Raw genomic sequence first — 25,141 nt, 5'->3', positions numbered from 1 at the left:
TCCTGCCCGCCCGCCTCCCGCTCCCATCCTTCTCAGTCGCCATGCGAGCCGAGCTCCTAGTTCTGCTTTCAGTTCAGCACTTTCGATACGGAGGTTTTCCGTGAGGGAAGCGCGGAGGACAAAATACTGCCGCACGGCTTCCAGAGTAGGCAAGATTTTTTTTACCCCCGCCCCGCGAAGCTTCTGTTTTTCCGACGAAAAGCGGAAAGGAAGACGCGGAGTGACGAAAGGATGGCCTCGAATGTGCTGATAGTGAGAAGTGGGTTAAGAAACGCCGAGAGCCGCCTGATCCTGACGTGGAACTCACGCGCTCTCCTTTCATCTTCCATATCCCACCAACCACTCGGAGAAGGAGGGGGAGAACGCGCTCTGCGCATGCGTTATGGCCGCTGGTCACCGCCTCGGGGCCCCTTAGCCTGAGCCATAGAGTTCCCAGTCCTCCTATTTACAGAGAGGGCAAGGATAGCAAATCGACACGAAGAGGGAAGAGAAAAAACGAGCGGCCTTGCTTCCGCTCATGATAATGTACTTCCGGGTGAGGGGGTCACGCTCCTTATTCTGAGTTTAAGCCCGTTATTTCTCCTGAGCGGCAGCCCTCGCCTCTGATTTGGGGTTGCTATGGCGACTTGAGTTGGCTCGAACCCGGCCTGTTCAGGTTAGTCCACATTAATTAAAATATTGTATAGGGGAAAAGCAAAATTCCTGGCCAGTATTTCAAAATGGGGCTTTACTTTTAGCGGTTGAATTTAACGGGGAAACGAATACTGGGCGGCTTTTCCTACCGCCCCTGGGATGGATCAAGGCTCCGTCAGAGTAGACCCATCGAAATAAATGGCACTTGAACTAGTCGTGGCTAACTCGCTCCATTGATTTTAGTGTGCCCTGCCCTAACCTGGGGCTCTCCGGATGTTTTGGATTCCAACTCCCATTAGCCCCAGCCAACATGGCCGATGCTTAGGAATGCTGGGGGTTGAACTTCAAAACATTTGGAGGACACCAGGGTGGGGAAGGCTTGTTTTAGTGGGTCTACTCTAAGCATAACTAAGGGCACAATCCTATACATTTTTAGACAGAAAGAAGTCCTACAACTCCCAGCATTCCCCAGCTAGCCATGTTGTAGTCCTTTTTTTTCTGTCTAAACATCCAGGGGATGGTGCCCTTAGTTGCCCTTTTTGGTCCCTTCATGCAAGGAGCTGGAGGGCTTCTTTCTGTCTAAACATGCAGGGGATGGTGTCCGAAGTCTGGCTCTAACCCTCTGTTTTGAAAGGGGAGGGCTGGCATTCATGTAAGAGAACTAAATTATGCGGAGAACTATTTTAGGGTTGTTGAAAAGGAGGAAGATAGGTGACAATATGCTTTTGGGGAGTAAAATTAGCATGAAAGAAAACAAACCTGTGACAGTTTCCAGAGGGGTAGGCGTGTTAATCTGTTGCAGTGTTTCGTGGCATTTTGGGGGAAGGGTTCTCTGGCTTCCATTTTTTCCATTTATACCTACTTATGTGTATGCAACTGCCAAATTAGGATATAACATTTCATGCATCTGATGAAGTGAACTCTAGTCCGCAGAAGTTTATGTCATATGTTTGATAGTCATTAAGGTCCTACAAGACTCCTCATTGTTAAAACCTGTGAATCAATACTTTATTTGCGGGGTCTCATCCACTGAAAACTTGCCATAACAATCCAGCCCCAGAGGCTGATGTCTCTGGGCAATATGAGAGGGATGTTTTGGGCTAGAGATGTGGCTTTCTTTGAGGCCTGGACTACCAGTTTGAATCAATGATTTTAAATTATTTTCCATAATGAAATTTATATGCTTCCTGAGTGTAGTTAAAACATAATGGTTTGCAACTAAACAAAATACCAAAGGACGTAATCCGAGATCTTTGGTGATGCGGCCCAGATGCACAGCAGAATTATATATGCTTAGAGACGAGATACAGCTATCTCTGGGTTTTTCTGTATATACGCCAGGATGTTGAACAGGATCATGTACTTGAAGGTTAACAAGTGGGTTGTTGTTGTTGTTCAGTCGTGTCCGACTCTTCGTGACCCCATGGACCATAGCACGCCAGGCCTTCCTGTCCTCCGCTGTCTCCCGGAGTGTGCTCAAATTCATATTCATTGCATCAGTGATGCTATCTAGCCATCTCATCCTCTGCCGTCCCCTTCTCCTTTTGCATTCAATCTTTCCCAGCATCGGGGTCTTTTCCAGTGACTTTTCTCTTCGCATTAGGTGGCCAAAATATTTGAGCTTCAGCTTCAGTATCTGTCCTTCCAATGAGCACTCAGGGTTGATTTCCTTTAGGATTGACTGATTTGACCTCCTTGCAGTCCAGGGGACTCATAAGAGTCTTCGCCAGCACCACAGTTTGAAAGCATCCATTCTTCGGCGCTCAGCCTTCCTTATAGTCCAGCTCTCACAGCCATACGTTGCTACTGGGAAAACCATAGCTTTGATTAGACGGACCTTTGTTGGCAAGGTGATATCTGTGCTTCTTACTATGCTGTCTAGGTTTGCCATAGCTTTCCTCCCCAGGAGCAAGCGTCTTTTAATTTCATGGCTACAGTCACCATCTGCGGTGATCTTGGAGCCCAAGGAAGTAAAATCTGTCACTGCTGCCATTTCTTCCCCTTCTATATGCCAGGAAGTGATAGGGCTGGATGCCATGATCTTAATTTTTTTAATGTTGAGTTTCAAACCAGCTTTTGTACTCTCCACTTTCACCCTCAACAAGAGGCTCTTTAGATCCTCTTCACTTTCTGCCATTAGGGTGGTATCGTCTGCGTATCTGAGGTTGTTGATAATTCTCCCAGCAATCTTAATTCCGACCTGTGATTCATCCAACCCAGCGTTTCTCATGATGTACTCTGCATATAAGTTAAATAAGCAGGGTGACAATATGCAGCCTTGTACTCCTTTTCCAATTTTGAACCAATCGGTTGTTCCATGCCTAGTTCTTACTGTTGCTTCTTGACCCTCATACAGGTTTCACAGGAGACAGGTAAGGTGGTCTGGTACTCCCACCTCTTTAAGAATTTGCCAGAGTTCGTTGTGATCCACACAATCAAAGGCTTTGGCGTAGTCAGTGAAGCAGAAATAGACGTTTTTCTGGAATTCTCTTGCTTTCTCCATGATCCAGCGAATGTTGGCGATTTGATCTCTAGTTCTTCTGCCTCTTCGAAACCCAGCTTGTACTTCCAGTAGTTCTCAGTTCACATACTGCTGAAGCCTAGTTTGTAGGATTTTGAGCATAACCTTGCTGGCATGTGAAATGAGCGCAATTGTATGGTAGTTTGAACACTCTTTGGCATTGCCCTTCTTTGGAATTGGAATGTAAACTGACCTTTTCCAGTCTTGTGGCCGCGGCTGAGGGTTCCAAATTTGTTGGCATATTAAGTGCAGCACTTTAACAGCATCATCTTTTAGGATTTTAAATAGCTCAGCTGCAATACTGTCATCTCTGCTGGCTTTGTTGTTAGGAACGCTTCCTAAGGCCCACTTGACATCACTCTCTAGGATGTCCAGCTCAAGTTCAGTGACCACACTCTCATAGCTATCAGGGACATTAAGATCTTTCCTGTATAGTTCTTCTGTGTATTCTTGCCACCTCTTCTTAATCTCATCTGCTTCTGTTAGGTCCCTGCCTTCTTTGTCCTTTATCAGGCCCGTCTTTGCACAAAACGTTCCCTTGAGATCTCCGATTTTCTTGAAGGGATTTCTAGTCTTTCCCATTCTGTTGTTTTCCTCGATTTCTTTGCATTGTTCATTTAAGAAGGCCTTCTTGTCTCTCCTTGCTATTCTCTGGAACTCTGCATTCAGTTGGATATATCTTCCCCTTTCTCCCTTGCTTTTCGCTTCCCTTCTTTCCTCAGCTACTTGTAAAGCCTCATCAGACAGCCACTTTGCTTTCTTGCATTTCTTTTTCTTTGGGATGGATTTCGTTGCTGCCTCCTGAACAATGTTACGGACCTCCATCCATAGTTCCTCAGGCACTCTGTCTATCAGGTCTAATCCCTTAAATCTATTCCTCACCTCCACTGTATATTCATAAGGGATATGATTTAGGTCATACCTGAATGGTTTAGTGGTTTTCCCTACGTTCTTCAGTTTAAGCCAAAATTTTGCAACAAGAAGGTCATGATCTGAGCCACAGTCAGCACCAGGTCTTGTTTTGACTGACTGTATAGAGCTTCTCCATCTTTGGCTGCAAAGGACATAATCAATCTGATTTCGATATTGACCATCTGGTGATGTCCATGTGTAGAGTCGCCTCTTGTGCTGTTGGAAAAGCGTGTTTGCTAAGATCAGCATCTTCTCTTGGCAAAACTCTATTAGCCTTTGTCCTGCTTTCTTTTGTACACCAAGGCCATGCTTGCCTGTTATCCCGGTGATTTCTTGACTTCCTACTTTAGCATTCCCATCCCCTATGATGAAAAGGACATCTTTTTTTGGTGTTAGTTCTAGAAAGTGTTGTAGGTCTTCATAGAACCGATCAACCTCAGCTTCTTCGGCCTCAGTCGTTGGGGCACAGACTTGAATTACTGTGATGCTGAGTGGTTTGCCTTGGATTCGTACTGAGATCATTCCGTCGTTTTTTAGATTGTACCCCAGTACTGCTTTTCCCACCCTTTTGTTGACTATGAGTGCTACTCCATTTCTTCTAAGGGATTCTTGCCCACAGTAGTAGATATAATGGTCACCTGAATTAAATTCGCCCATGCCTGTCCATTTTAGCTCAGTGATCCCCAAGTTGTCGATGTTCAGTCTTGCCATCTCATGTTTGACCACCTCCAGCTTACATTGATTCATTGATCTTACATTCCAGGTTCCTAAACAATATTGTTCTTTACAGCATCGGACTTTCTTTTCACCACCAGACACATCCACAGCTGAGTGTCCTTTCGGCCTTGGCCCAGCCGCTTCACTCTTTCTGGCACTACTTGGAAATTCCCTCTGCTCTTCCCCAGTAGTACTGGGGGAACTATAGTAGTACTACAGTAGTGTAGTAGTGTATTACTACAGTAGTGTAGTAGTAGGAGGAGGAGGAGGACACCTTCCGACCTGACGGGCTCATCTTCCAGCGTCATATCTTTTAGCCCTGTGATACGTTCCATGGGGTTTTCTTGGCAAGAATACTGTAGTGGGTTGCTATTTCCTTCTCCAGTGGACCACATTTTGTCAGGACTCTCCACCATGACCTGTCTGTCTTGGGTGGCCCTGCACGGCATAGCTTATGGCTTCACTGAGTTACGCAAGCCCCTTCGCCACAACAAGGCAGTGATCCATGAAGGGGTAACAAGTGGGACTTGGTTTCAAATAAACATGCATAGAGTCAGGCTGAAGTATCCAGAACGTCCCATAAAAAAGGGCTGGTAATTACTGAGCAAAATAATAATCCTTGGGTAGATGGAAAATAAATGCCCATGATATTTAGTTAGTAGTCAAAAATATCCATGAACATACTGTAGATCTCAGCAAGTTGGAGGGCTTAAAATTAGAGTATAGTCTCACCCCTGTGGGTTCTGTATGTATTCTAGCGCCTGTGATGACTTGCTAGTCCCTGGCTCTTCACAATAATGAAGAATAATTGTGCCCTTTTTAACATGCTTAACTTTAAAAATAAAATATTTTCCTTGCAGTGTTGCTAGCTTCCTTGGGTGCCTTAGGGCGCAATCCTGTGCATGTTTAGACAGGAAGAAAGGCCTACAACTCGCAGCATTCCGCAGCCAAGCATGCTTTTTTCTGTCTGAGCATGCATAGGATTGCGCCTTTAATGACAGAAAGGTGTGGTAAGAAACGTTTAAACAATTGGAGGGGTTTGTTTTTACCCCTGACAAGCATGTGTGATGAGAAAGAAAGCATTGACGAGGCTCTGACAAATTCATTCTCCATAATTATGGCAATGTGTCCTCCCTGCTCTTGCAAGTGAATGAGGTAATAAGTCTTTTACATTTTACAGTTTTTGTGATTATGGGCTCAGTTTCAGTTTTTCTGTGCGGTACTAAATATAGATAAGAGCAGGAGGGAAAGAATCAGAGGCTGGATACTTCTCCCTTTTCTTTGATGAGGACCCTATTTCAGGGTCCTTGCATTCCTAATTAAAAGCTAAATGCTGCATTTCAGCTGGCTGAAGAGTTTTTGTTAAACCAATCCTCAGTGTGTTTTACAAGTTGAATCTATGCATCTTTGCTCAGAAGCAAGCACAATCAAGTTCTTTGAAACATTCTTCCAAGAAAGTGTACATAGGATCACAATCTTAGAACCATAGGGTTTGGTCTGGACTCACAGTGCAATCCTATACATGTCCACTTGGAAGTTAGTCCCATTGAGTTCAGCGGGGCATACACCCAGGTAAGTGAGTATAGGTTTACAACCTAAATCAGGCATGATTTAATCCTGTTGAAATCAAGGGGACAAGTAGTTATGGCTAACTTAAGGCCCATTGATTTTGGTGGGGCTAAAGCATGTTTGCATCCAACCAAAGTACGTAGTTGGGAATGGTTGGGAGTTAGGCAGTGTTGAAATTGGGCCAGTTTCTCCCATACACCCCTCCCCTTTTTAAACATAGACCTTTACTACGTTTTTAACAGATAAAACTTTTGGGGTTTATGCAAATGCTAACAGACTACGACAATCGACATTCATATTCCAAATTTTGGATTTTCCCTCTAGGCATTAAGAGAAAAGTGGCATCTGCTTGTGATGGGATGAGTGGATCAGATAATTTTTCATGGAGGCTGTTGAAGGAGAAACACATAAACATTCTTGAGGATTCTAAATGAAGGCAGTTACATCCCCCAAAAGGGGTTTCATCATGAATTCTAATTAAAAAGAAACAACCCCCCCAGTGTAGCTTTTTCAAACCTCACTGGCAGAGAGCATCAGTGATCCAGTTTGGAGAAAACTGCATCTGTGAAGTCGACTACTGTTAGCCAAGGCAAACTCAGGTTTTTCAGGTGCCACAGGACTCCTTGAAAAAACCTGTCATTCTTTCTTCATTTTTGTAATAAAATTTCTTAGACATAAATTTTTAAAAAGCATCTTACAGGTGAAATCCTACACTTTCCCCACATTTTGTGGTTGTTCCAGAAAACAGCAACATAAATGTTGCTTAATATTTGAAGTTATATAATTTGGGGGGTGAGGGGGTGGGGAACAGCCTTCTCAACTTGGTACGCTCCAGATATTTTGGACTCCAACTCCCGACATTCCTGGCCCTTGGACAGGCTGGCTTTGGATGATGGGATTTGAAGTCCAAAACATCTGGAGGGCACCAGGTTGGGGGAAGGGTACTGTAGAAGTTTGAAAGGGGAAAATCAGCCAGCCAGTCCAGGAGGATCAAACTAATGGGTTGGAGGGCTAAATTCCTCACACAGCAGATGCTTGGAGCCCAGGCTGAAACTTTTTCACCAAAAATGTCAGCACTAGTGTATTCCACTGCATTCTGCTCTCCTATAGGTGAAAAGCACCCTGACACCCAGCTTCTATTTTAGGGTGCAATCCTATGCTTGTTTTGATAGAAAAAGTCCTACATCTCCCAGCATGTCCCAGCCAGCAATGCTTGCTGGGGAATGCTGGGAGATGTAGGACTTTTTTTTTCTATTTAAACATGCATAGGATTGCACCCTTAGAGGGTAACCAAAGACATGCAGCTGCCACAAAAATAGAAATGTTTAAGATTCAGTCCCCCACAGAGTGATTGCTTCCTTTCTAGAAAATAGACTGGAAAAGAACTCTGGGATATCTTCGGATTGCTTCACTGAATGTGATCTCCAGCAGCATGGGGTTTGTGGGCAGGGTGGGTGGGAGAGAAGATACATTCCTGTACATGAAGAGCTTGTGAAAAAGTACTGAAGTAAAGCCAAGTCCTCCTGAATTCCCTTTACAGAAATATCTAATGTCATTCCCCTTTGGTCATGTGAGTGCACCTGTAGTGTCAACAATGCTCTCCCCTCTTTTTAATTGACTTAAGGTTGCTCACTATGATTGACTTGATTACGTTTTTCATTTATTGTTCAACTAAAGGTTATCGCAGTTTAAAAGAACAGCAGCAATTATTCACTAAAACATGACATACAGAGAAGACTAAGGTTCACTCATGAGACTTCATAAGAACATGAGAATTGCCTTGCTGGATCAGGCCAAGGTCCATCCCTGTCTGACTTTGGCCAGCTGGATGCCTCTGGGCACTCTCCGGTAGGGCATCATACTGATAGCCTTTGCCGCTCTTTCCCGTCCAGTGTCTGGTACTTGGAGGTATACTGCCTCTGTACAGGCAGAGCAGCTGAGCCATCTTAGGTACTGACCATCCCCACTTCTTGCAGTGGTGACTTCCATAAGATCATTATGTGTTGTGTGAAGAAGTTATTTTAATGGTCCTGAGCCTGTTGTCCATTACACTCTGGCTGGGTGACCCCAAGTTCGAGTACCGAAGAGAGGGAGCTTCTCTGCTCCACCACGTCTACCGGCACCCGCAGCCCTCCACCACCATGTCCTGATAGGTCTTAAGGACCACCATGTCATGTTGATCCAGGTAGAGCATCGCAATGGGACTGAGGTCTGTTGGAACGCAGCATGCCTTAGGCACTTTAGAGTTCACTGAATTCAGCATGGTCTGCACCACAGCGTGGCTGGAGGAGTTCATGTGGTCAGCCAGTGGGAACCTGCATTCCCCGGAGCAGTAGAAAGCATGGTAGCCGGCAGGGGCAACAATCCAGTCATTCCACCCAACTTCCTTGAAATCTACAAATAGGCGGTGCCTTCTGCACCTTGTGCTGGCTTTGGCCTTCCGTTTCAAGCTCTTGCGTTTGCTCCTGGAGGCTGGAAGATTTGGTGTTCTTCTGCCTCCTCTATGGGTTAGTCCACGAGGCTGGCTCCTGCTTTGCCTTTTTCTGCGGCTCAGAGGCTGCCCCTTTCGGTCGTGGCTATAAGTGACCAATAAAGGCCTTTCTAGAGCCCACTGAGCCGCCTCCTCTCCAGGAGAGCGTCTTGCACGAAGAGCGACTGAGTGGTGCTGGAGCTCTTGGCTGCTGTTCAGGTGTTCCACCTCGACAAGAAACCCAAGGTGATGGTTCTTGCCCTCAGCCCACTCAAAAGCAGCAGTGACATCAAAGCTCTCCCACCTGGGCTGATCAGCAGCCAAGAATTTGCGGGTGAGGAGTCTGTTTTTGTTTCCAGAAATACTTGGGGGATCCATCACATGGTAGACACTGATGTGAAGACCCCGGGTTTCCTTCTGCATGAGGTAGAGGCGCAGCTCAAGGGCGGTCAGCTCCTCCTCTGCAGGCAGCAAAGCAAGGTTGAACAGGATGTAAAATGAACTTCCTGCAGCTTCGGAGATGTGGTCCAGGTCCTCTAGATGTGAAACAGAACAGAAGTTAGGATTTGGGGGCTGAATGTTTGAATACACTGGCTGGATCCAACCACGGGCTCATCTGGCATGGCCAGCATCAAGGGCTGGGCACCTGCCAGTGACCCACATCCCAGCAGGGGCCCACTGACAGAAGCCTCCTGGACTCGCTCCTCCTCTTCACCATTGCAACCTGCTTGTTCTCCTGCCACTTGTTCTGGTCTAGACAGCAGAGGTGGCGAGAAGGAGGAGCAGTAGATGCTATGGCCTACTTATTTATTATTTATTTACACTATTTTATTTATTTGTTAAATGTATTAATCGCCCAAAAGCTGGTCACCCAGCCACTCTGGGCGATGTACAACATTAAAAACATCACATTTCTAAAATTACCCTAACCAATCCCAAATGCCTGCCTGAACAACCACATTTTTAGCACGTGGCGGAAGCTCATTAAAGTTGGGGCATGGCAGAGTTCCCTAGGGAGGGAGTTCCACAGAGTGGGGGCCACCACAAAGAAGGCCCTCTCCCTCGTCCCCACCAGTCTAGCTGTCCTGGCTGATGGGACAGAGAGAAGGCCATCCGAGGCTGATCTTGTTGAGCAGCCTGTCTGGTGTTGCTGGAGGCGCTCCTTGAGATAGGCTGGGCCGGAACCATATAGGGTTTTAAAGGTCAAAACCAACACCTTGAATTTGGCCCTGAAAACAACTGGTAACCAGTGCAGCTCCTTCAGCACTGGAGTGATGTGATCTCACCGGCGGCTGCCTTTATTCAGGTGAGCCGCTGCATTCTGTACCAGCTGCAGCTTCCGAACCGTCTTCAAGGGTAACCCCACGTAGAGCGCATTACAGTAGTCTAAATGAGAGGAGACCAGGGCACACACTACCGATGGGAGCAGATGGTCGGGAAGGTAGGGGTGCAGCCGCTGTATCAGATGGAGTTGGTACAGCGCTGTCCAGCTCACAGCTGACACCTGAGCCTCCATGGACAGCTGGGAGTCTAAGATGACCCCCAATCTACGGACCTGGTCTTTCAAGGGTAGCTGTACCCCCATTCAACACCAGGTATACAATTTATATACCGTTTCACATCAAAGATTTCGGAGCAGTGACCAACAAGATAAAAGACTAAAACCTCAAAATTAAAACCATTAGAACATTTTAAAAGAACAGATTCTGAACTTAATAAATTGCAGCTGGTCACTCAGGGAAGGTCTCTCGAAAGAACAATGTCTTCAGGAGGTGCCGAAAGCAACACAGCGTTCCCAAAGGCAGGGAATTCCACCACGCTGAAGGCTCTTTTCCCAGTGGACTCCAGCTGGGCCATGGGTCCCTGTGGAAGCCGCAGGAGCACAGGCCCTCCGATGTCCTCAGTGACTGGGCAGGTTGGTGAAGAAGAAGGCACTCCTTCAGGTATCCCAGTCCCAAGTTGTTCCGGGTTTTGTACGCTAGTACTGATACCTTAAACCTGGCCCGGTAGCAATAGGCAGCCGGTGCAGTTCCCTCAGCAAAGGAGTTACATGCTGAAAAGGGGCAGCTCCTGACAGCAGCCTATCAAGCAAGCAAGGGTTATAAATGAGAGAGAGGAAGAGGGCTGATAGCAGCGGGTGAGCAGGTTCACTGCAGGAGGGGGCCCACCGAGGGTGTCTTGCCCAAGGGCCCCCAAAAGCCTGGAGCTGGCACTGTCATCTAGCCCTTCATCCCATTTCGTGCTGCAGCTGGATAGATGTTTCTGGGCAGTTCACAAGCACAGCATGAAGCTAACAGGCCTCCCCTGTCATTTCCCCCCAGTATCTGGAACTCAACAGGTATATATTGCCTCTGAAACGGGAGGGTTAATCTTTGGTTTCATTTGAAGAACATTGACTTGGGCATTCAAGGTTGGAGCTATACCTGGAGAAGACCCATTAGAATCAATGGAACTTAAGTTAGTTAAATCCCATTAATTTCAATCGTTGGGTAATTTTGAGTAGTTACGCAAAATGCTACATCTGGAGACATTCGATGTTAATATATTAAGGGCGCAATCCTATGCATGTTTGACAGAGAAAAGGCCTACGACTCCCAGCATTCCCCAGCCAGCTGGCTGGGGAATGCTGGGAGTTGTAGGCCATTTCTCTGTCAAACATGCATAGGATTGCATCCTAAGAGAGACAAGCCATAGAGCGAGCTCAAAGCATTAAAACCAGAAATTATTTACCAAGTTCTTTAAAAACTAGATGGGAGTTCCGCAGTGTGTGTTGCATAGACTTCATTCTTAGGCTTAAAAAAACACCTGAGCTATACCATGGCACCCCTTTCTCTGAAGTAAAATCATTGCTCAGTGCAGTGTAGCAGTGCTGCTACAGTCTGCTTTCAACAAGCTCCCACACTGTGTGACGCAATTGCCTTGCATGTTCCATAGATGGCGGTACAGCCCAAGGCAGCCAAACACATGATGCAGGAGTGCTTTTTTTTTTTTTTTTAGAAATGTTCGCAAATTCTCGAATGTGCACTTGCGTTTAAAAAGCACGCTCTGAAATGCACCTTTTTTGGGGGGGAATGCATTTTTATGCTTTAGTCAGTGGCGGGGTGTGTGGAATAGTGCACTTTAGAAAAATATGCACTTTTCCTGTTTAAACAAGCCGAAACAAGATTGGAAGTGAATTTTGGAGAATTTCAGGGAGCTCAAAAATTGCTGGTTCTCCCATCCCTACTCAGCTGTTGCTTTAGCCCGATTGCTGCTTTGGCAATTAACTGAAAACCCACTTGCAAGAACAAGGAGAAATCTTCCAAGCAGCAGAGCCCTGAACAAGACTTTCTAGCACAGAATTGGGGCTGGCAGGGTGGGGTGTTTCTTGAAGCATCATAGAATTCGGGAACTTTGCTGCTTTTGCTCTTTAATGAAGTGAGTTCAGCCCTTGGTGTTGGGCTGGTCTGTCTTGGAACCTAGAGGATGCCAGCTTCGAGCAGGTCAGACTATTTGGCCACCTAGCCTGGTACGGTCTTGCCCTGACTGGCAGGATCTCAAGCAGCCAGACCTCCTTCCCATCCCTTGATTCTTTTAACTGTAGATACTGCTGGGGACTGAACCTGGAACCTTCTGCATGCAAAACATGTGCTCCGTCTGCTGAGCTACTATCCCTCCCCTTTACTCAATCCAGCCACCTTGAGCCACAAATGGCTGTCTGCCTCGTATTCATGCCCCCAGCCTTATTCAGATGCTCGTTCTCCTTTGCAGCCCTCCAGCCCTTCCGACATTTGTTACCATCCTCGCCCCCTTGCCAACCAGTCACCCGCAATGGCCTGGACGTAGGTTTCTGAGCCAGGCATGCAAATTGTGGCCTCACCGACATGGTGGAAGGTGCGCACAGTGTTAGCTCTTCCTGCTTGCTCCTCCAGGAAGGGAAGCTCAGTCTCTTTGAGGGAGGGAGGAGCCTTTCCCAAGCAGAACTGGTACACATCCATCAGGTGCTGGGGGACCACGAGCCCCGGCTTTGGTTCCGGGCGCCTTTGCAAGCCCAGGCGTCTTAACAGGATGGTTTGGAGGGCTTGGATTGGGACCTGCTTAGGGTCATGCTTGCCGGTTCTCTCGGCGGTTCCTGGAGATGCTGCCCGGGGGCCTTCAGATCCCCAGAAGACAAGAGGTATAAGTAGAATCGTCAAAACAGGCAAGTTACCAGAAACCATTGTGGAACTGGGGAAGTCGGAGGAAGAAAAAAAGTGTGGTTGGTGAATGTGGCACATAGGCAGAATTTGATTCCTGGTTTTTCCTCTCTCCCTCACCCCCCCCCCCCCCAATAAGACATACAGCAGCCTTCCCCAAGCATACAGCAGCATTCCCACTCCCGTGCTGGCTAGTCATGATGGGAGTGGCAGCCCAACACCTCTAGAAGACACCATCTTGGGAAAGGCCAGCATACAGAATCAAATAATACATTCTGCCTATTACATATTACTACACAGTGCAGTTAAAGGGAGCTTGTTAGGATTGCTTTTCCTTTAGTCAACAGAGCAATAGCAACCCCTGCTGATAGTTAAGGAAATAGCCCCCACAATGCATGTCAGTATAATTTGATGCTGTTCGGTTAATTGTGTCACACTTTGATGTAGCCTCTGCGCGCGCGTGTGTGTGTGTGTGTGTGTGTGTGTGTGTCTCTCTCTCTTCCAGCCCCACTTAATATTCAGCGGATGGAGACTGCTGGCAGGAATTGCAGAGCAAAGGGAAAATGCAGGGGAATCCAAACAAGTTTCCTTCCCCTGAGCACACGTTCTGCTTTGCAGAACTGTTTGGATGCTTAAAATTTGCTGTGACAAGTTGGAGGTGCTCTATGCAGTGTTACATTATTGAGGAAGCATTCTTTTCTTGAGCTGGGCTTCTGGAGATTCTATGGAAATAAGCATATGGTACATAATAGAAGGTCAAAGTCCCTGTTGATGCTTTTACATCCCTGCTCTGCTTCGAACTTTGTTCCTTTGTCTAGATGTGTAGCCTGATCTCTTTCCAAGGTGGGCAGCAATGTCTGGTGCCTCATTCACTCTCCCAGTGAACCCTTTTCTGCAGATGGAGAAATTGAGGCACAGAGGACTTCCCAAATAATGCTGACACAATGGCATAAATGGCAGCTTTCTGGTGGTTGCTTTGTTTTGTTTTTGTGAATAGCTTTGACGATGAGCCCTCTTTTTAGCCAAACCCATGAAATTGCATTAGCCCTTTACACTGATGTTGCGGGTGCGGGGAGCATATGAGCAAAGGTGAGAGGAAGATTCTGACACGATTGCTCTAGTCTTGCTCACGCTGTGGCATTGTGCACCTGTGCAGTGTAAAGTCATAAGGACGTAAGACGAGCCCTGCTGAATCAGACCAAGAGGCCATGTGGGCCAGCATTCTGTTTCCCACAATGGCCAACCGGATGCACAGGTGGCAGCTGGTTGGCCACTGTGAGAAACCCACAAGTAAGGCATGAGTGCAACAACAGCCTCCTACCCACCTTCCCTGGCAATTGGTGTACACGGGCATCCTGCCTCAGATACTGGAGACAGAATATAGCCATCAGGACTAGTCGCCATGGATAGCCTCCTCCAGAAATTTGTCTAGCCCCCTTTTAAAGCCATCCAAGTTGGTGGCCATCACTATGTCTTGTGGTAGCAAATTCCATGGTTTTACATTGCGCTGCGTGGAACAGTATGTCCTTCTTTACCAGGTGGGGCTTCCAATGGAGGTGGGCAGGCAGACTGGGGGTGGAGCTTCATGCGGGGCCCCCTAGATGTTGGGTCCTGTCTTGAGTCACTGCTTGTAAAAGTAGCCCCAAATGCTAGCTTTTTGCTTCCCAGCAGCAATGCTGCTCTTAAACCTGATGCATCCTGCAAAAAGCAAAGTGTGATATTTTGTACTGTTGACAGTGTAACTGTGTCCCTCCCCCTGCCCCTCCACTCTGAAGTACTTACTTGCAAGAGTTGAGGCTGTTGGCAAGAATCCATTTTCCCCCCTGTAGATCCAGTGGCCTTTCCTTGCAGTCTTGTTGTTCACGTCTCTCCCAGCTGTGCTGCTTGTTCTGGGTCACCCATGCCAGGAAATAGCCCTAGCTCGCCTTATGGGCATCCCAGTCCTCCTTGGCAGTCTCTGCCCTCCCTCCTTCCTCGCTCGGCAAAGGAGAGCGCCCAGCTCTGTGCTCCTCTCCCGAGCGTCCGGGCTCTGCCCACCCTGCCTGTGGAGGTGCCGGTCTCACTGCCTTCAGGATGTGATGTCAACCAGGCGAGGGGCCTGAGCCAGAACAAACAAGCTGTTGAGAGTTGTCGCCGCTCTGCTCTCCTCAGCAGCACAGTGGCCCTTCGGGGGCTCACTGCATCCTTTGGTTGTGCCAAGAGAGTGAGTGCGCCGTCTGGGACACTGAGCCCAGATGGGGAGCGGGAGCGACTTGTAACTCCACCCCAGCACTTGGGGGACACCGGCTTCCCTAGTGAGCACACGGGTCAAGCGGGTTACAGACTTTGGCCACCTCTTCCCACAATCCCCTGTGGTGAGGCAAAAGGCCTTCAAAATACCCAGAAGGCATTGCTGCTGTATGCTGTAACAGGATACTATTACAGGTGGATTTGTTCTGGTGTCAGCCCCACCGGGCCCACGCTTTGGCTGCCACATACTCTGCTGCTAACCCCTGCCCAACCCAAAAAGGGGCTCCACCCACCCAAACATTTTCCAAAATGCTGTTCTCCATCCTTGGCACAGGGCATATTTCACAGCATTGTTGTTGGCACAGGTCTGCTGCAAGCATTTATGTGCCTACAGATTCAAAGCTGGCTTTTATATTAAAAGACTTGATGTCTTCTCTTTCTTTCTTCTTTCCTTCTCCCAAGTAGCACACATGCCTCTCCCCAGGTCACATTCAAACAGTAGCAAAGACAAGCCTTGCCGGAAAAACAGTCTGTCCGTCCCTCATGGGTGTTGTGTCCAAGAGTGCAACCGGGTTCTTATCAGGCCAGCTGGAAGGGGGCTTCCAAGGGCCGGGGTTTCCTCTGCCGCCAGACAGCACGTGTCGGGAATGAGCTGTCTGTGGAAAGAGTGCATAAACAGGGCCAAGGAGGAAACCTGGCAGTCATCATCCAGGGCAGGCGTTAGGAACAAACACACAGCATAGGAATGTGGCCTAATTGAGAACTGGGGGGGGGGGGGGGAGGTAATCTCCACCTAGGCGCAACCCTGTGGCGTTTCCTCCGGGAAGCCTAGCCGTGTTTTCAAACAAGAGGCCAAAAATATGTTTTCCCTGTGAGTAACAATTGTGGATGTTAACCCTGGTTACATACTCTATAGTTCAACTGCCTCACGGAACACAAAATTATTTTTCCTCAAGGCCTCGAGCGCATTGTTACTTTGGCGAGCAAAGGGCTGGATGCGCCTGATCTCGGAAGCAAAGCAGGGTCAGCCCTGGTTAGTATTTGGATGGGATTCCGCCTGGGAATCAGGCTTCCTGCATTGAGCAGGGGGTTGGACTCGATGCTCTTGTAGGCCCCTTCCAATTCTATGGTTCTATGGTATGGTTCTATGGCTGCCAGCAAACATAGTCAGGGTCCCCATGTATACACCAGGGGTGCCCAGCCTATGGCCCATAGGCAACCCCCAAGCCCTTTTTGGCAGTCCAAGACCTCCAGCCACCATCGTGAAAACCGCCACCACAGCATGGTGCAAACTGCAGCGGTAAAGCAGCACTTGGCATAGACTGCTGCTTTGCCACCACAGACAGGCCATGGCCGCCACGGGCTCCTCCCTTCCCCAGCAAACCCAAAGCAGCCCAGATCACTGCTTTCTTGCCAATGATGGTGGCGATAAGCAGTGATGAGGTCAGGATTGCTGGGGCAGGGTTCCCTAGCAATCCCAAAGCAAACAGGATCACTGCTTCTGCGTGGCTAGTGGCAGCACAAAAGCAGCAGTGCCCATGAGGTCGCAGGCGGGGTGTGTGTGTGTGTGTGTGTGTGTGTGTACGTACGTACATGCCTCCCCCTGTGAGTGTGTCCATGCAAGTACAGCCACTGGACCCGCTAGCAACATTGGATTTGATCCTGAGACAAAAAGGTTGTGCATCCCTGGTGTAAGCAAAGCTCTCTGTTACTCAGCAGACTGCCAGTTCCCCTGAGCAGGATCTTGCCCTCTGTGTGTTCTTCCATTCTGCAAACACTGGCAAAAGCTTGGAGTACACTAACGATGCCAGAAAATTGTATGTGGGGGTGCCCTTTTTGGTGGAACAACAGGATAGAAATTTAATTATTATATAAATTATCAAAGCTTTTTTCCATGGCACTTGGGTCTGCTTTAATCTCTGTACCATGGGGAGATCCTGTGACACCCCAGGTTGAAAAATAGGCACAAAGGAGCTCTCTGTTGGTTTCCACCTAGTGCTTCAATGAGTGTGCCAAAACCGTAATCATGGGGTCTTCCCCTGTACCCTGCTTAGCTTCAGGGTCCCACAGTAGCACTTCCTGCCAGACGATTCTGATCTCATTTTTTGATCAAGTAACCTCCCTTGTGGACTGTGGGAATGCTGCAGACATTATACCTCGACTTCAACAAAGGTTTGAAAAAGTGCCCCATGATATCCTGATGAACAAACTAGCTCAAAGTGGGCTAGATGAAACAACGATCGGGTGGATCCACAGTTGGCTACAAAATCAGACTCAAAGAGTGCTTATCAATGGGACCTTCTCAAACTGGGGCGAGGTAACAAGTGGGGTACTGCAGGGCTCAGTCCTGGGCCCAGTGCTCTTCAACATTTTTATTAATGACTTGGAGGAGGAGGTGCAGGGAATGCCGATCAGATTTGCAGATGACACAAAATTGGGCCGGATAGCTAATACCTTGGAAGACAGGAACAAAATTCAAAGTGATCTCAATGGACTGGAGCACTGGGCAGAAAACAACAAAATGACATTTAATAGGGATAAATGCCAAGTTCTGCACCTAGGAAAAAGAAACCAAATGCAGTTAGAAAATGAGGGATACTTGGCTCAACAACACTACAAGTGAGAAGGATCTTGGAATTGTTGTCGATCACAAGCTGAATATGAGCCAACAATGGGATGTGGCTACAAAAAAGGCAAATGCTATTTTGGACTGCATTAATAGAAGCATCGCTTCCAAATCCCAGGAAGTACTAGTTCCCCTCTACTCAGCACTGGTTAGGCCTCATCTGGAGTACTGTGTCCAGTTCTGGGCACCGCACTTTAAGAAGGATGCAGACAAGCTGGAGAGGGTTCAAAGGAGGGCAACAGAGATGATTAGGGGACTGGAAACAAAGCCCTATGAAGAGAGACTGAAAGAACTGGGCATGTTTAGCCTTGAGAAGAGATGACTGAGGGGAGATATGATGGTGCTCTTCAAGTACTTGAAAGGTTGTCCCAGAGAGGAAGGCCAGGATCTCTTCTCGATCATCCGAGTGCAGGACACGGAATAATGGGCTCAAGTTCCAAGAAGCCAGATTCCGGCTGAACATCAGGAAAAACTTCCTGACTGTTAGAGCAGTACAGCTATGGAACCCATGACCTAGGGAGGTGGTGGGCTCTCCCACACTGGAAGCATTCAAGTCAAGGCTGGACAGCCATCTGTCAAGGATGCTCTGACTTGGATTTCTGCACTGAGCAGGGGGTTGGACTCGATGGCCTTGTAGGCCCCTTCCAACCCTACTATTCTCTGATTTCCAAATTAATTGAGCACAGCTGGCTGTCACACACCTAAAGCTTTCTTTTTCCTCACCCTTAGAGGAACAACTCGTTACTGCAATGCGTTATACATGGGGCTGCCTTTGAAAACGGTCCCGAAACTTCAGCTGATCCAAAATAGGGCAGCAAGATTGTTAACAGGGACTGGCCAGCGAGCTCATATTATGCCAATACTTTTTCAGCTGCACTGGCTGCCAGTCCATTTCCGGGCCCGATTCAAAGTGCTGGTTTTTGTTGTTGTTTATTCAGTCAGTCGCTTCCGACTCTTCGTGACTTCATGGATCAGCCCACGCCAGAGCTTCCTGTCGGCCGTCGCCACCCCCAGCTCCCCCAAGGTTGAGTCTGTCACCTCCAGAATATCATCCATCCACCTTGCCCTTGGTCGGCCCCTCTTCCTTTTGCCTTCCACTTTCCCTAGCATCAGCATCTTCTCCAAGGTATCCTGTCTTCTCATGATGTGGCCAGAATACTTCAGTTTTGCCTTTAATATCATTCCCTCAAGTGAGCAGTCTGGCTTGATTTCCTGGAGGATGGACTGGTTTGATCTTCTTGCAGTCCAAGGCACTCTCAGAATTTTCCTCCAGCACCACAGTTCAAAAGCATCTATCTTCCTTTGCTCAGCCTTCCTTATGGTCCACCTCTCGCAGCCATAGGTTACTACGGGGAATACCATTGCTTTAACTATGCAGACCTTTGTTGTCAGTGTGATGTCTCTGCTCTTAACTATTGTATCAAGATTTGTCATTGCTGTCCTCCCAAGAAGTAAACTTCTTCTGATTTCCTAGTTGCAGTCAGCTTCTGCAGTAATCTTTGCGCCTAGAAAGACAAAGTCTGTCACTGCCTCCACGTTTTCTCCCTCTATTTGCCAGTTATCAATCAAGCTGGTTGCCATAATCTTGGTTTTGTTGAGGTTGAACTGCAACCCAGCTTTTGCACTTTCTTCTTTCACCTTCGTCATGAGGTTCCTCAGCTCCTCCTCGTTTTCAGCCATCAAAGTGGTATCATCTGCATATCTGAGATTGTTAATGTTTCTTCCAGCGATTTTAACTCCAGCCTTGGCTTCATCAAGCCCAGCACGTCACATGATGTGTTCTGCGTACAGGTTTAATAGGTAGGGAGAGAGTATACAACCCTGCCGTACTCTTTTCCCAATCTTCAACCAGTCCGTTGTTCCGTGGTCTGTTCTTACCATTGCTACTTGGTTGTTATACAGATTCCTCAGGAGGCAGACAAGATGACTTGGTATCCCCATACCACCAAGAACTTGCCACAATTTGTGATGATCCACACAGTCAAAGGCTTTAGAATAGTCAATAAAACAGAAATAGATGTTTTTTCTGAAACTCCCTGGCTTTCTCCATTGTCCAGCGGATATTGGCAATTTCATCTCTAGTTCCTCTGCCTTTTCTAAACCCAGCTTGTACATCTGGCAATTCTCGTTCCATGAATTGCTGGAGTCTACTTTGCAAGATCTTGAGCATTACCGTACTGGCATGTGAAATAAGTGCCACTGTTTGAATAGTTTGAACATTCTTTGGTGCTTCCCTTTTTTGGTATGGGGATATAGGTTGATTTTTCCCAATCTGTTGGCCATTCTTGTGTTTTCCAAATTTGCTGGCATATGGCATGCATCACCTTGACAGCATCATCTTGCAAGATTTTAAACAGTTCAGCTGGGATACCGTCATCTCCTGCTGCCTTGTTATTAGCAATGCTTCTTAAGGCCCATTCAACCTCACTCTTCAGGATGTCTGGCTCTACCTCACTGACCGCACCGTCAAATCTATCCCTGATATTATTATCCTTCCTATACAGATGGTATATTCTTGCCACCTTTGCTTGATCTCTTCTGCTTCTGTTAGGTCCTTGCCATCTTTGTTTTTGATTACACCCATTTTTGCCTGGAATTTACCTCCAATGTTTCTAATTTTCTGGAAGAGGTCTCTTGTCCTTCCTATTCTATTATCTTCTTCCGCTTCCGCGCATTGCTTGTTTAAAAATAATTCCTTATCTCTTCTGGCTAACCTCTGGAATTCTGCATGGAATTGGGCATATCTCCCCCTATCACTGTTGCCTTTTGCTTTCCTTCTTTCTTGGGCTGCTTGCAGTGTCTCAGCAGACAGCCATCTTGCCTTCTTGGTTTTCTTTTTCTTTGGGACGTTTTTTGTTGCCGCCTCCTGAACAATGTTGCGGACTTCTGTCCATAGTTCTTCCAGGACCCTATCTACTAAATCTAGTCCCTTAAATCTATTCTTCACCTCCATGGCATATTCATTAGGAATATTAGTGAGCTCATATCTAACTGATCTGTGGGTCTTCCCTATTCTCTTTAGTCTGATTCTGAATTGTGCAATAAGAAGTTCATGATCTGAACTACAATCAGCTCCAGCTCTTGTTTTTACCGACTGCATAGATGTCCGCCACCTTTGGCTACAAAGGATGTAGTGAATCTGATTTCGGTGTCGACCATCTGGTGAAGTCCATGTATAAAGTCGTCTCTTAGGTTGTTGGAAGAGAGTGTTTGTTATGCACAGTGAGTTGTCTTGGCAAAATTCTATCAGCCTTTGTCCTGCTTCATTTTGTTCTCCCAGACCATGCTTGCCTGTAATTCCAGGTGTCGTTTGACTACCCACCTTAGCATTCCAGTCTCCTGTAATGAAAATAACATCTTTGTTTGGCGTACTATCCAGTAGGTGCTGCAGATCCTCATAGAACTGATCTACTTCTCCTTCTTCAGCATCTGTGGTTGGGACATATATTTGGATCACTGTGATGTTAAATGGCTTACCCTGAATTCGAATTGAGATCATTCTGTCATTTTTTGGATTGTATCCAAGCACTGCTTTAGCCACTTTATTATTAATTATGAAGGCTACTCCATTTCTTCTGTGGTCCTCTTGTCCACAGTAGTAGATCTGGTGGTCATTTGATGTGAAGTGGCCCATTCCAGTCCATTTCAATTCATTGACACCCAAAATGTCTACATTTAATCTTGACATCTCCGCAGTAACCACATCCAATTTGCCCTGGCTCATAGATCTTACATTCCAGGTTCCTATGGTGTGCTGATCTTTAGAACATTGGATTCGTCGTTCACCACCAGCACCATCGGCTGCTAGCCATCCTTTCGGCTTTGAGCTAGCTGCGTCATCACATCTGGGGCTAGTTGAAGTTATCCTCTGTTCCTCCTCAGTAGCATTTTGACCATCTTCCGACCTGGGAGTCCCATCTTCCGATGGTATACCGACATATCTCTGGTTGTACTGATCCATTTCGTTTTCATGGCAAGAATACTGGGGTGGGTTGCCGTTTCCTTCCCCAGGGATCTTATTTAGTCTGACCTCTCTGCCATGACCTTTCCGTCTTGGGTGTCCCTTCATGGTTTAGCTCATGACGTCATTGAGGTGCTCAAACTCCAGCACCACAACAAAGTAACGATCTCCTTTGCTGAAGAAAGTGCTGGTATTAACATTTAAAGCCCTTAATGGCTTGGGGCCGGGTTATCTGAAAGATCGCCTCCTCCCATATGTGCCTTAAGATCATCTTCAGCGGCCCTTCTCCATGAGCCCCTGCCAAAGGAAGCGAGGCGGGTGGTTACTAGGAGGAGGGCTTTTTCTGCTGTGGCCCCCCAGCTGTGGAATGAGCTCCCTAGTGAGGTTCGCCCGGCACCCACATTGTATTCCTTTCAGCACCAGGTGAAGACCTTTTTATTTTCCCAGGCATTTTATCATTTTAGCTTTCTAGACTTTTAGCTTTGCTGTTTTAAATCTGTATTTTAAATTCCTTCACTGCTGCTAGGTTTTATTGTGGTTGCATTGTTATATTGTGGTTTTAATGTTCTATATATTTTATATTGTTTTATTGTGTGCCACTTGGTTTTAATTTTTGTGAACCACCCAGAGAGCTTCGGCTGTTGGGCGGTATAGAAATGAAATAAATAAATCTCTGAAAGAGTCTGTTGTGGGCATACCTGCTGATCAGAAAGAGGTGAGCGCAGAACACTGGCTGCTACAGGGGTTTACAGCCTCTTCTGGTGACAATTATTTTACCGCATCGTTCCCTTGAGAGTGGCTGCTCCAATCACAACCGCTGCACTGATGTGGCAGAACTGCACCCAGTAGAGGCAGACTGGAAGAAGGCAAGGCTGCCGCTGTGAAGTGCGCAATGGACAGTCTGGTGCATGGGTGGGTGCTTTGGGCTCAGAACACCCTTATTTGACTTGATTTCTCACATCAATAGCGACTCCTGCCTTGCCTTTTTGGAATTATCCCCCTTAGGGACATATCTGCCCTAAAAGCTCAGCTACGTTTGACTGTCATGGCTTCCCCCACTTCAAGGAACTCTGGGAATTCCACACCGGTGTGGGGGTTAAAGTTCTCTGGTAGCACCTTTTCTAAACTACAAATCCTAAATCCTTAGGGAGGAAGCAATGGTAACTAAATAAGAACTTTGAACGTAGGCAGTGTAGGCAAGACCCAACTGTAAGCTCAAGCCTCTGAGCTTAGTGTCCATTTCTTGCACAGCCCAGGCCACTTGCTCTCGTTTGCACTGGCGGTGTCCTTGATTGCAGCCAACTATTTCTCCAGCTCACCGTGGAAAACATCCTCTCTGCTGCTGACCCTGGGCTTGGCTGCCTGCCATAGGGGATGTTGGCACAGCGAGGGAGCGTCAAGTTGGTGCCGCCACTGTCTAAAGGGAAAAATAGGCAGTCCTTGCACATCAACACTTCCTGTTTACTGGCCTACGAGCCTTCATTAACCCTCCGCTGCCTACAGGCCTGCAAGCTTTTTCTGTGGTAGCAGGCAGAGTTCCCAGCTAGCTAGGTGCAGTTTAACATACCCAGTCCTTGGCAAAGGGCAGGGGATGGGGGGAGTTGTAGCCCAACACATCTGGAGGGTGCCAAGTTGGGGAAGGCCGAGCTCGAACCAAATACACTGCTGACCTAGAAGACAGTGTGTGAAATGTATGGTCTCGGCCCAAGACACAATTGTTCAAGTCTGTGGGCTGCTTTATGGGTCTACAAGTCTGTCTGCTAGATTCTTTTCAGTGTAGAACCTGGGAGTTCCTGGAGTATATAGTTTTCTTTAAAAATAAAGTGGGCTTGTAGTCCTCATGATGGTAGCAATCAAAGACCTTTAGTTCAATACGCTTTATTTCAATAAGTAGAAATTTGGGACGCTCAACCAACTAAATAAAATAATGAAATCCTTACTGAAAACAAACCGTATTCTTAAATAGCATAGAAGGTACTCCTAGAAGAGTACCCAATACTGTTGGGACATGAACAAAGATAATGCAACATGTATATTGTTTTCTATGCCAGCAGATGAAGGTGCCAGTTGCTGTTCTTCGCCTGCCCCGTGGGCCCGATGGATCGAGCCGTGGCTTTGATCCCAGCTCTCTTCGTTTCCAGGCCTTAGGCCCTGCCAGCCTGTCCTCTGCCATCCCCAGGGACACAGCTGTCCTGGAGCAGGAGCAGCAAGGCCGAGTGGCGCTGCGGGAACGCTACCTGCGCAGCCTGTTGGCCATGGTGGGACGGCCTGTCGGCTTCACCATGTACGAGAGGGTCAACGTCACAGCCTTGTTTGGAGCATCCGACATGGACATTCTGAACTTCCAGGTGTCCGAGCTACAGACTCCCCTGGGCATTCAGAGGGAAGCTCTCCTCCGCTGTTCGGACATCATTGCTTACTCCTTCGAGCTTTGAGGGCTCTCCCCGCCACTTCCTTTTTAATAATAAAAGCATCTGTTATAGACCCGCTTCCTGTCCTTCGTGGGTTTCAGGAAGCAAGCTCTGGAATTCAGGTATAGAGCAGTCATCACCAGAGTGTACTATGAGCAACTGAGACACTTGTGAGTTTAGTGAGCAGAAGAGGCCACATGCTGCATATCTGTGTGACCCAGCACTCTACATGTGCCTCCTCCCAATCAGATTTGGGCTGTGTGTAGAGGACATTGTAGGTAACAAGCAGACATAAGAGCGGTGTTGCCCCAGACCAAAAGCCTACCTCGGCCAGCGTTCTGTTCCCAGTGACCAACCTGATGCCTATGGAGAGCCCTGTAACAACATGTAGCTGTGTGGAGTGCTGCAATTCAGGCTCCCAGCTGCTCTATTCCATTCTCCCCCACCCCAACCAGCCAGCACTCTCTGGCCACTGAACCCATGCAATCCTCATTACGCTATTTGTTTTGGAGTTTTGTTCATCTCTAAAGATTGGGGCTCCCCCAAAGCCTGCTGCTTACTTCCCTCATGTGACTGGGTGGTGCTGTTTTGGCATACGGTCTGCACACTGGAAAATGGGGGGAGTTTTCGTTTGTATTTGGGTCAGGGCAAGTGGAATCATGTGTTTCCACTACTTCAGCAGAAGGATCCACCCTCATGAGTCTGAGCCACTGCTCTGAACTTCCCACTACTAAGGAGGCTCAAACAGATTTGGTGGGGGTCCTTGCGGGGCAGCTGATTCCTACGCTTATACAGGTGTAAAAGAGCAATGTGTGGAGACAACGCTGGCTTATAGCAATGCTGTGTAGGGGAATGCATCTAGGAAAGGATGGTTTAAGGCAGCCTTCCAACTCCCAGCACACCCCCAGCCAACCATG

General features: G+C 47.5%; 2 protein-coding genes across 5 annotated transcripts; one reads left to right on the top strand and one right to left on the bottom strand.

Moving 5' to 3' along the window:
- The first annotated feature begins 533 nt into the window (after positions 1-533).
- GEMIN7 (gem nuclear organelle associated protein 7) lies at positions 534-24,295 on the top strand. Of its 2 annotated transcripts, none has more exons than XM_084814994.1 (2): positions 534-655; positions 23,868-24,295. In XM_084814994.1, exon 2 carries the CDS (start codon positions 23,868-23,870, stop codon positions 24,246-24,248), a length of 381 nt encoding a protein of 126 aa, XP_084671120.1. In that variant the 5' UTR covers positions 534-655; the 3' UTR covers positions 24,249-24,295. The 2 variants fall into 2 exon arrangements, with proteins under 2 accessions (XP_084671120.1, XP_084671118.1); XM_084814992.1 differs by having other exon boundaries at positions 23,865-24,295.
- LOC146337608 (bone morphogenetic protein 4-like) lies at positions 7,992-15,685 on the bottom strand. 3 transcript variants are annotated; one of them, XM_084814989.1, is made up of 3 exons: positions 14,780-15,685; positions 12,682-13,028; positions 7,992-9,358 (listed from the first exon to the last, which is right to left on the bottom strand). In XM_084814989.1, the coding sequence occupies exons 2-3, from the start codon at positions 13,019-13,021 to the stop codon at positions 8,466-8,468; spliced, it is 1,233 nt and encodes a 410-aa protein (XP_084671115.1). In that variant the 5' UTR covers positions 13,022-13,028; positions 14,780-15,685; the 3' UTR covers positions 7,992-8,465. The 3 variants fall into 3 exon arrangements, with proteins under 3 accessions (XP_084671115.1, XP_084671116.1, XP_084671117.1); XM_084814990.1 differs by having other exon boundaries at positions 7,998-9,358; positions 12,682-12,954; positions 14,780-15,206; XM_084814991.1 differs by lacking the exon at positions 14,780-15,685 and having other exon boundaries at positions 7,998-9,358; positions 12,682-13,051.
- Positions 24,296-25,141: the final 846 nt, after the last annotated feature.

Source organism: Heloderma suspectum, chromosome 10 (assembly GCF_057233095.1).
Source record: "Heloderma suspectum isolate Gila_16-S chromosome 10, 16-S_ref, whole genome shotgun sequence".
In the NCBI taxonomy this organism is placed as follows: domain Eukaryota; kingdom Metazoa; phylum Chordata; class Lepidosauria; order Squamata; family Helodermatidae; genus Heloderma; species Heloderma suspectum.
This window is presented reverse-complemented; position numbering and strand designations above follow the sequence as displayed.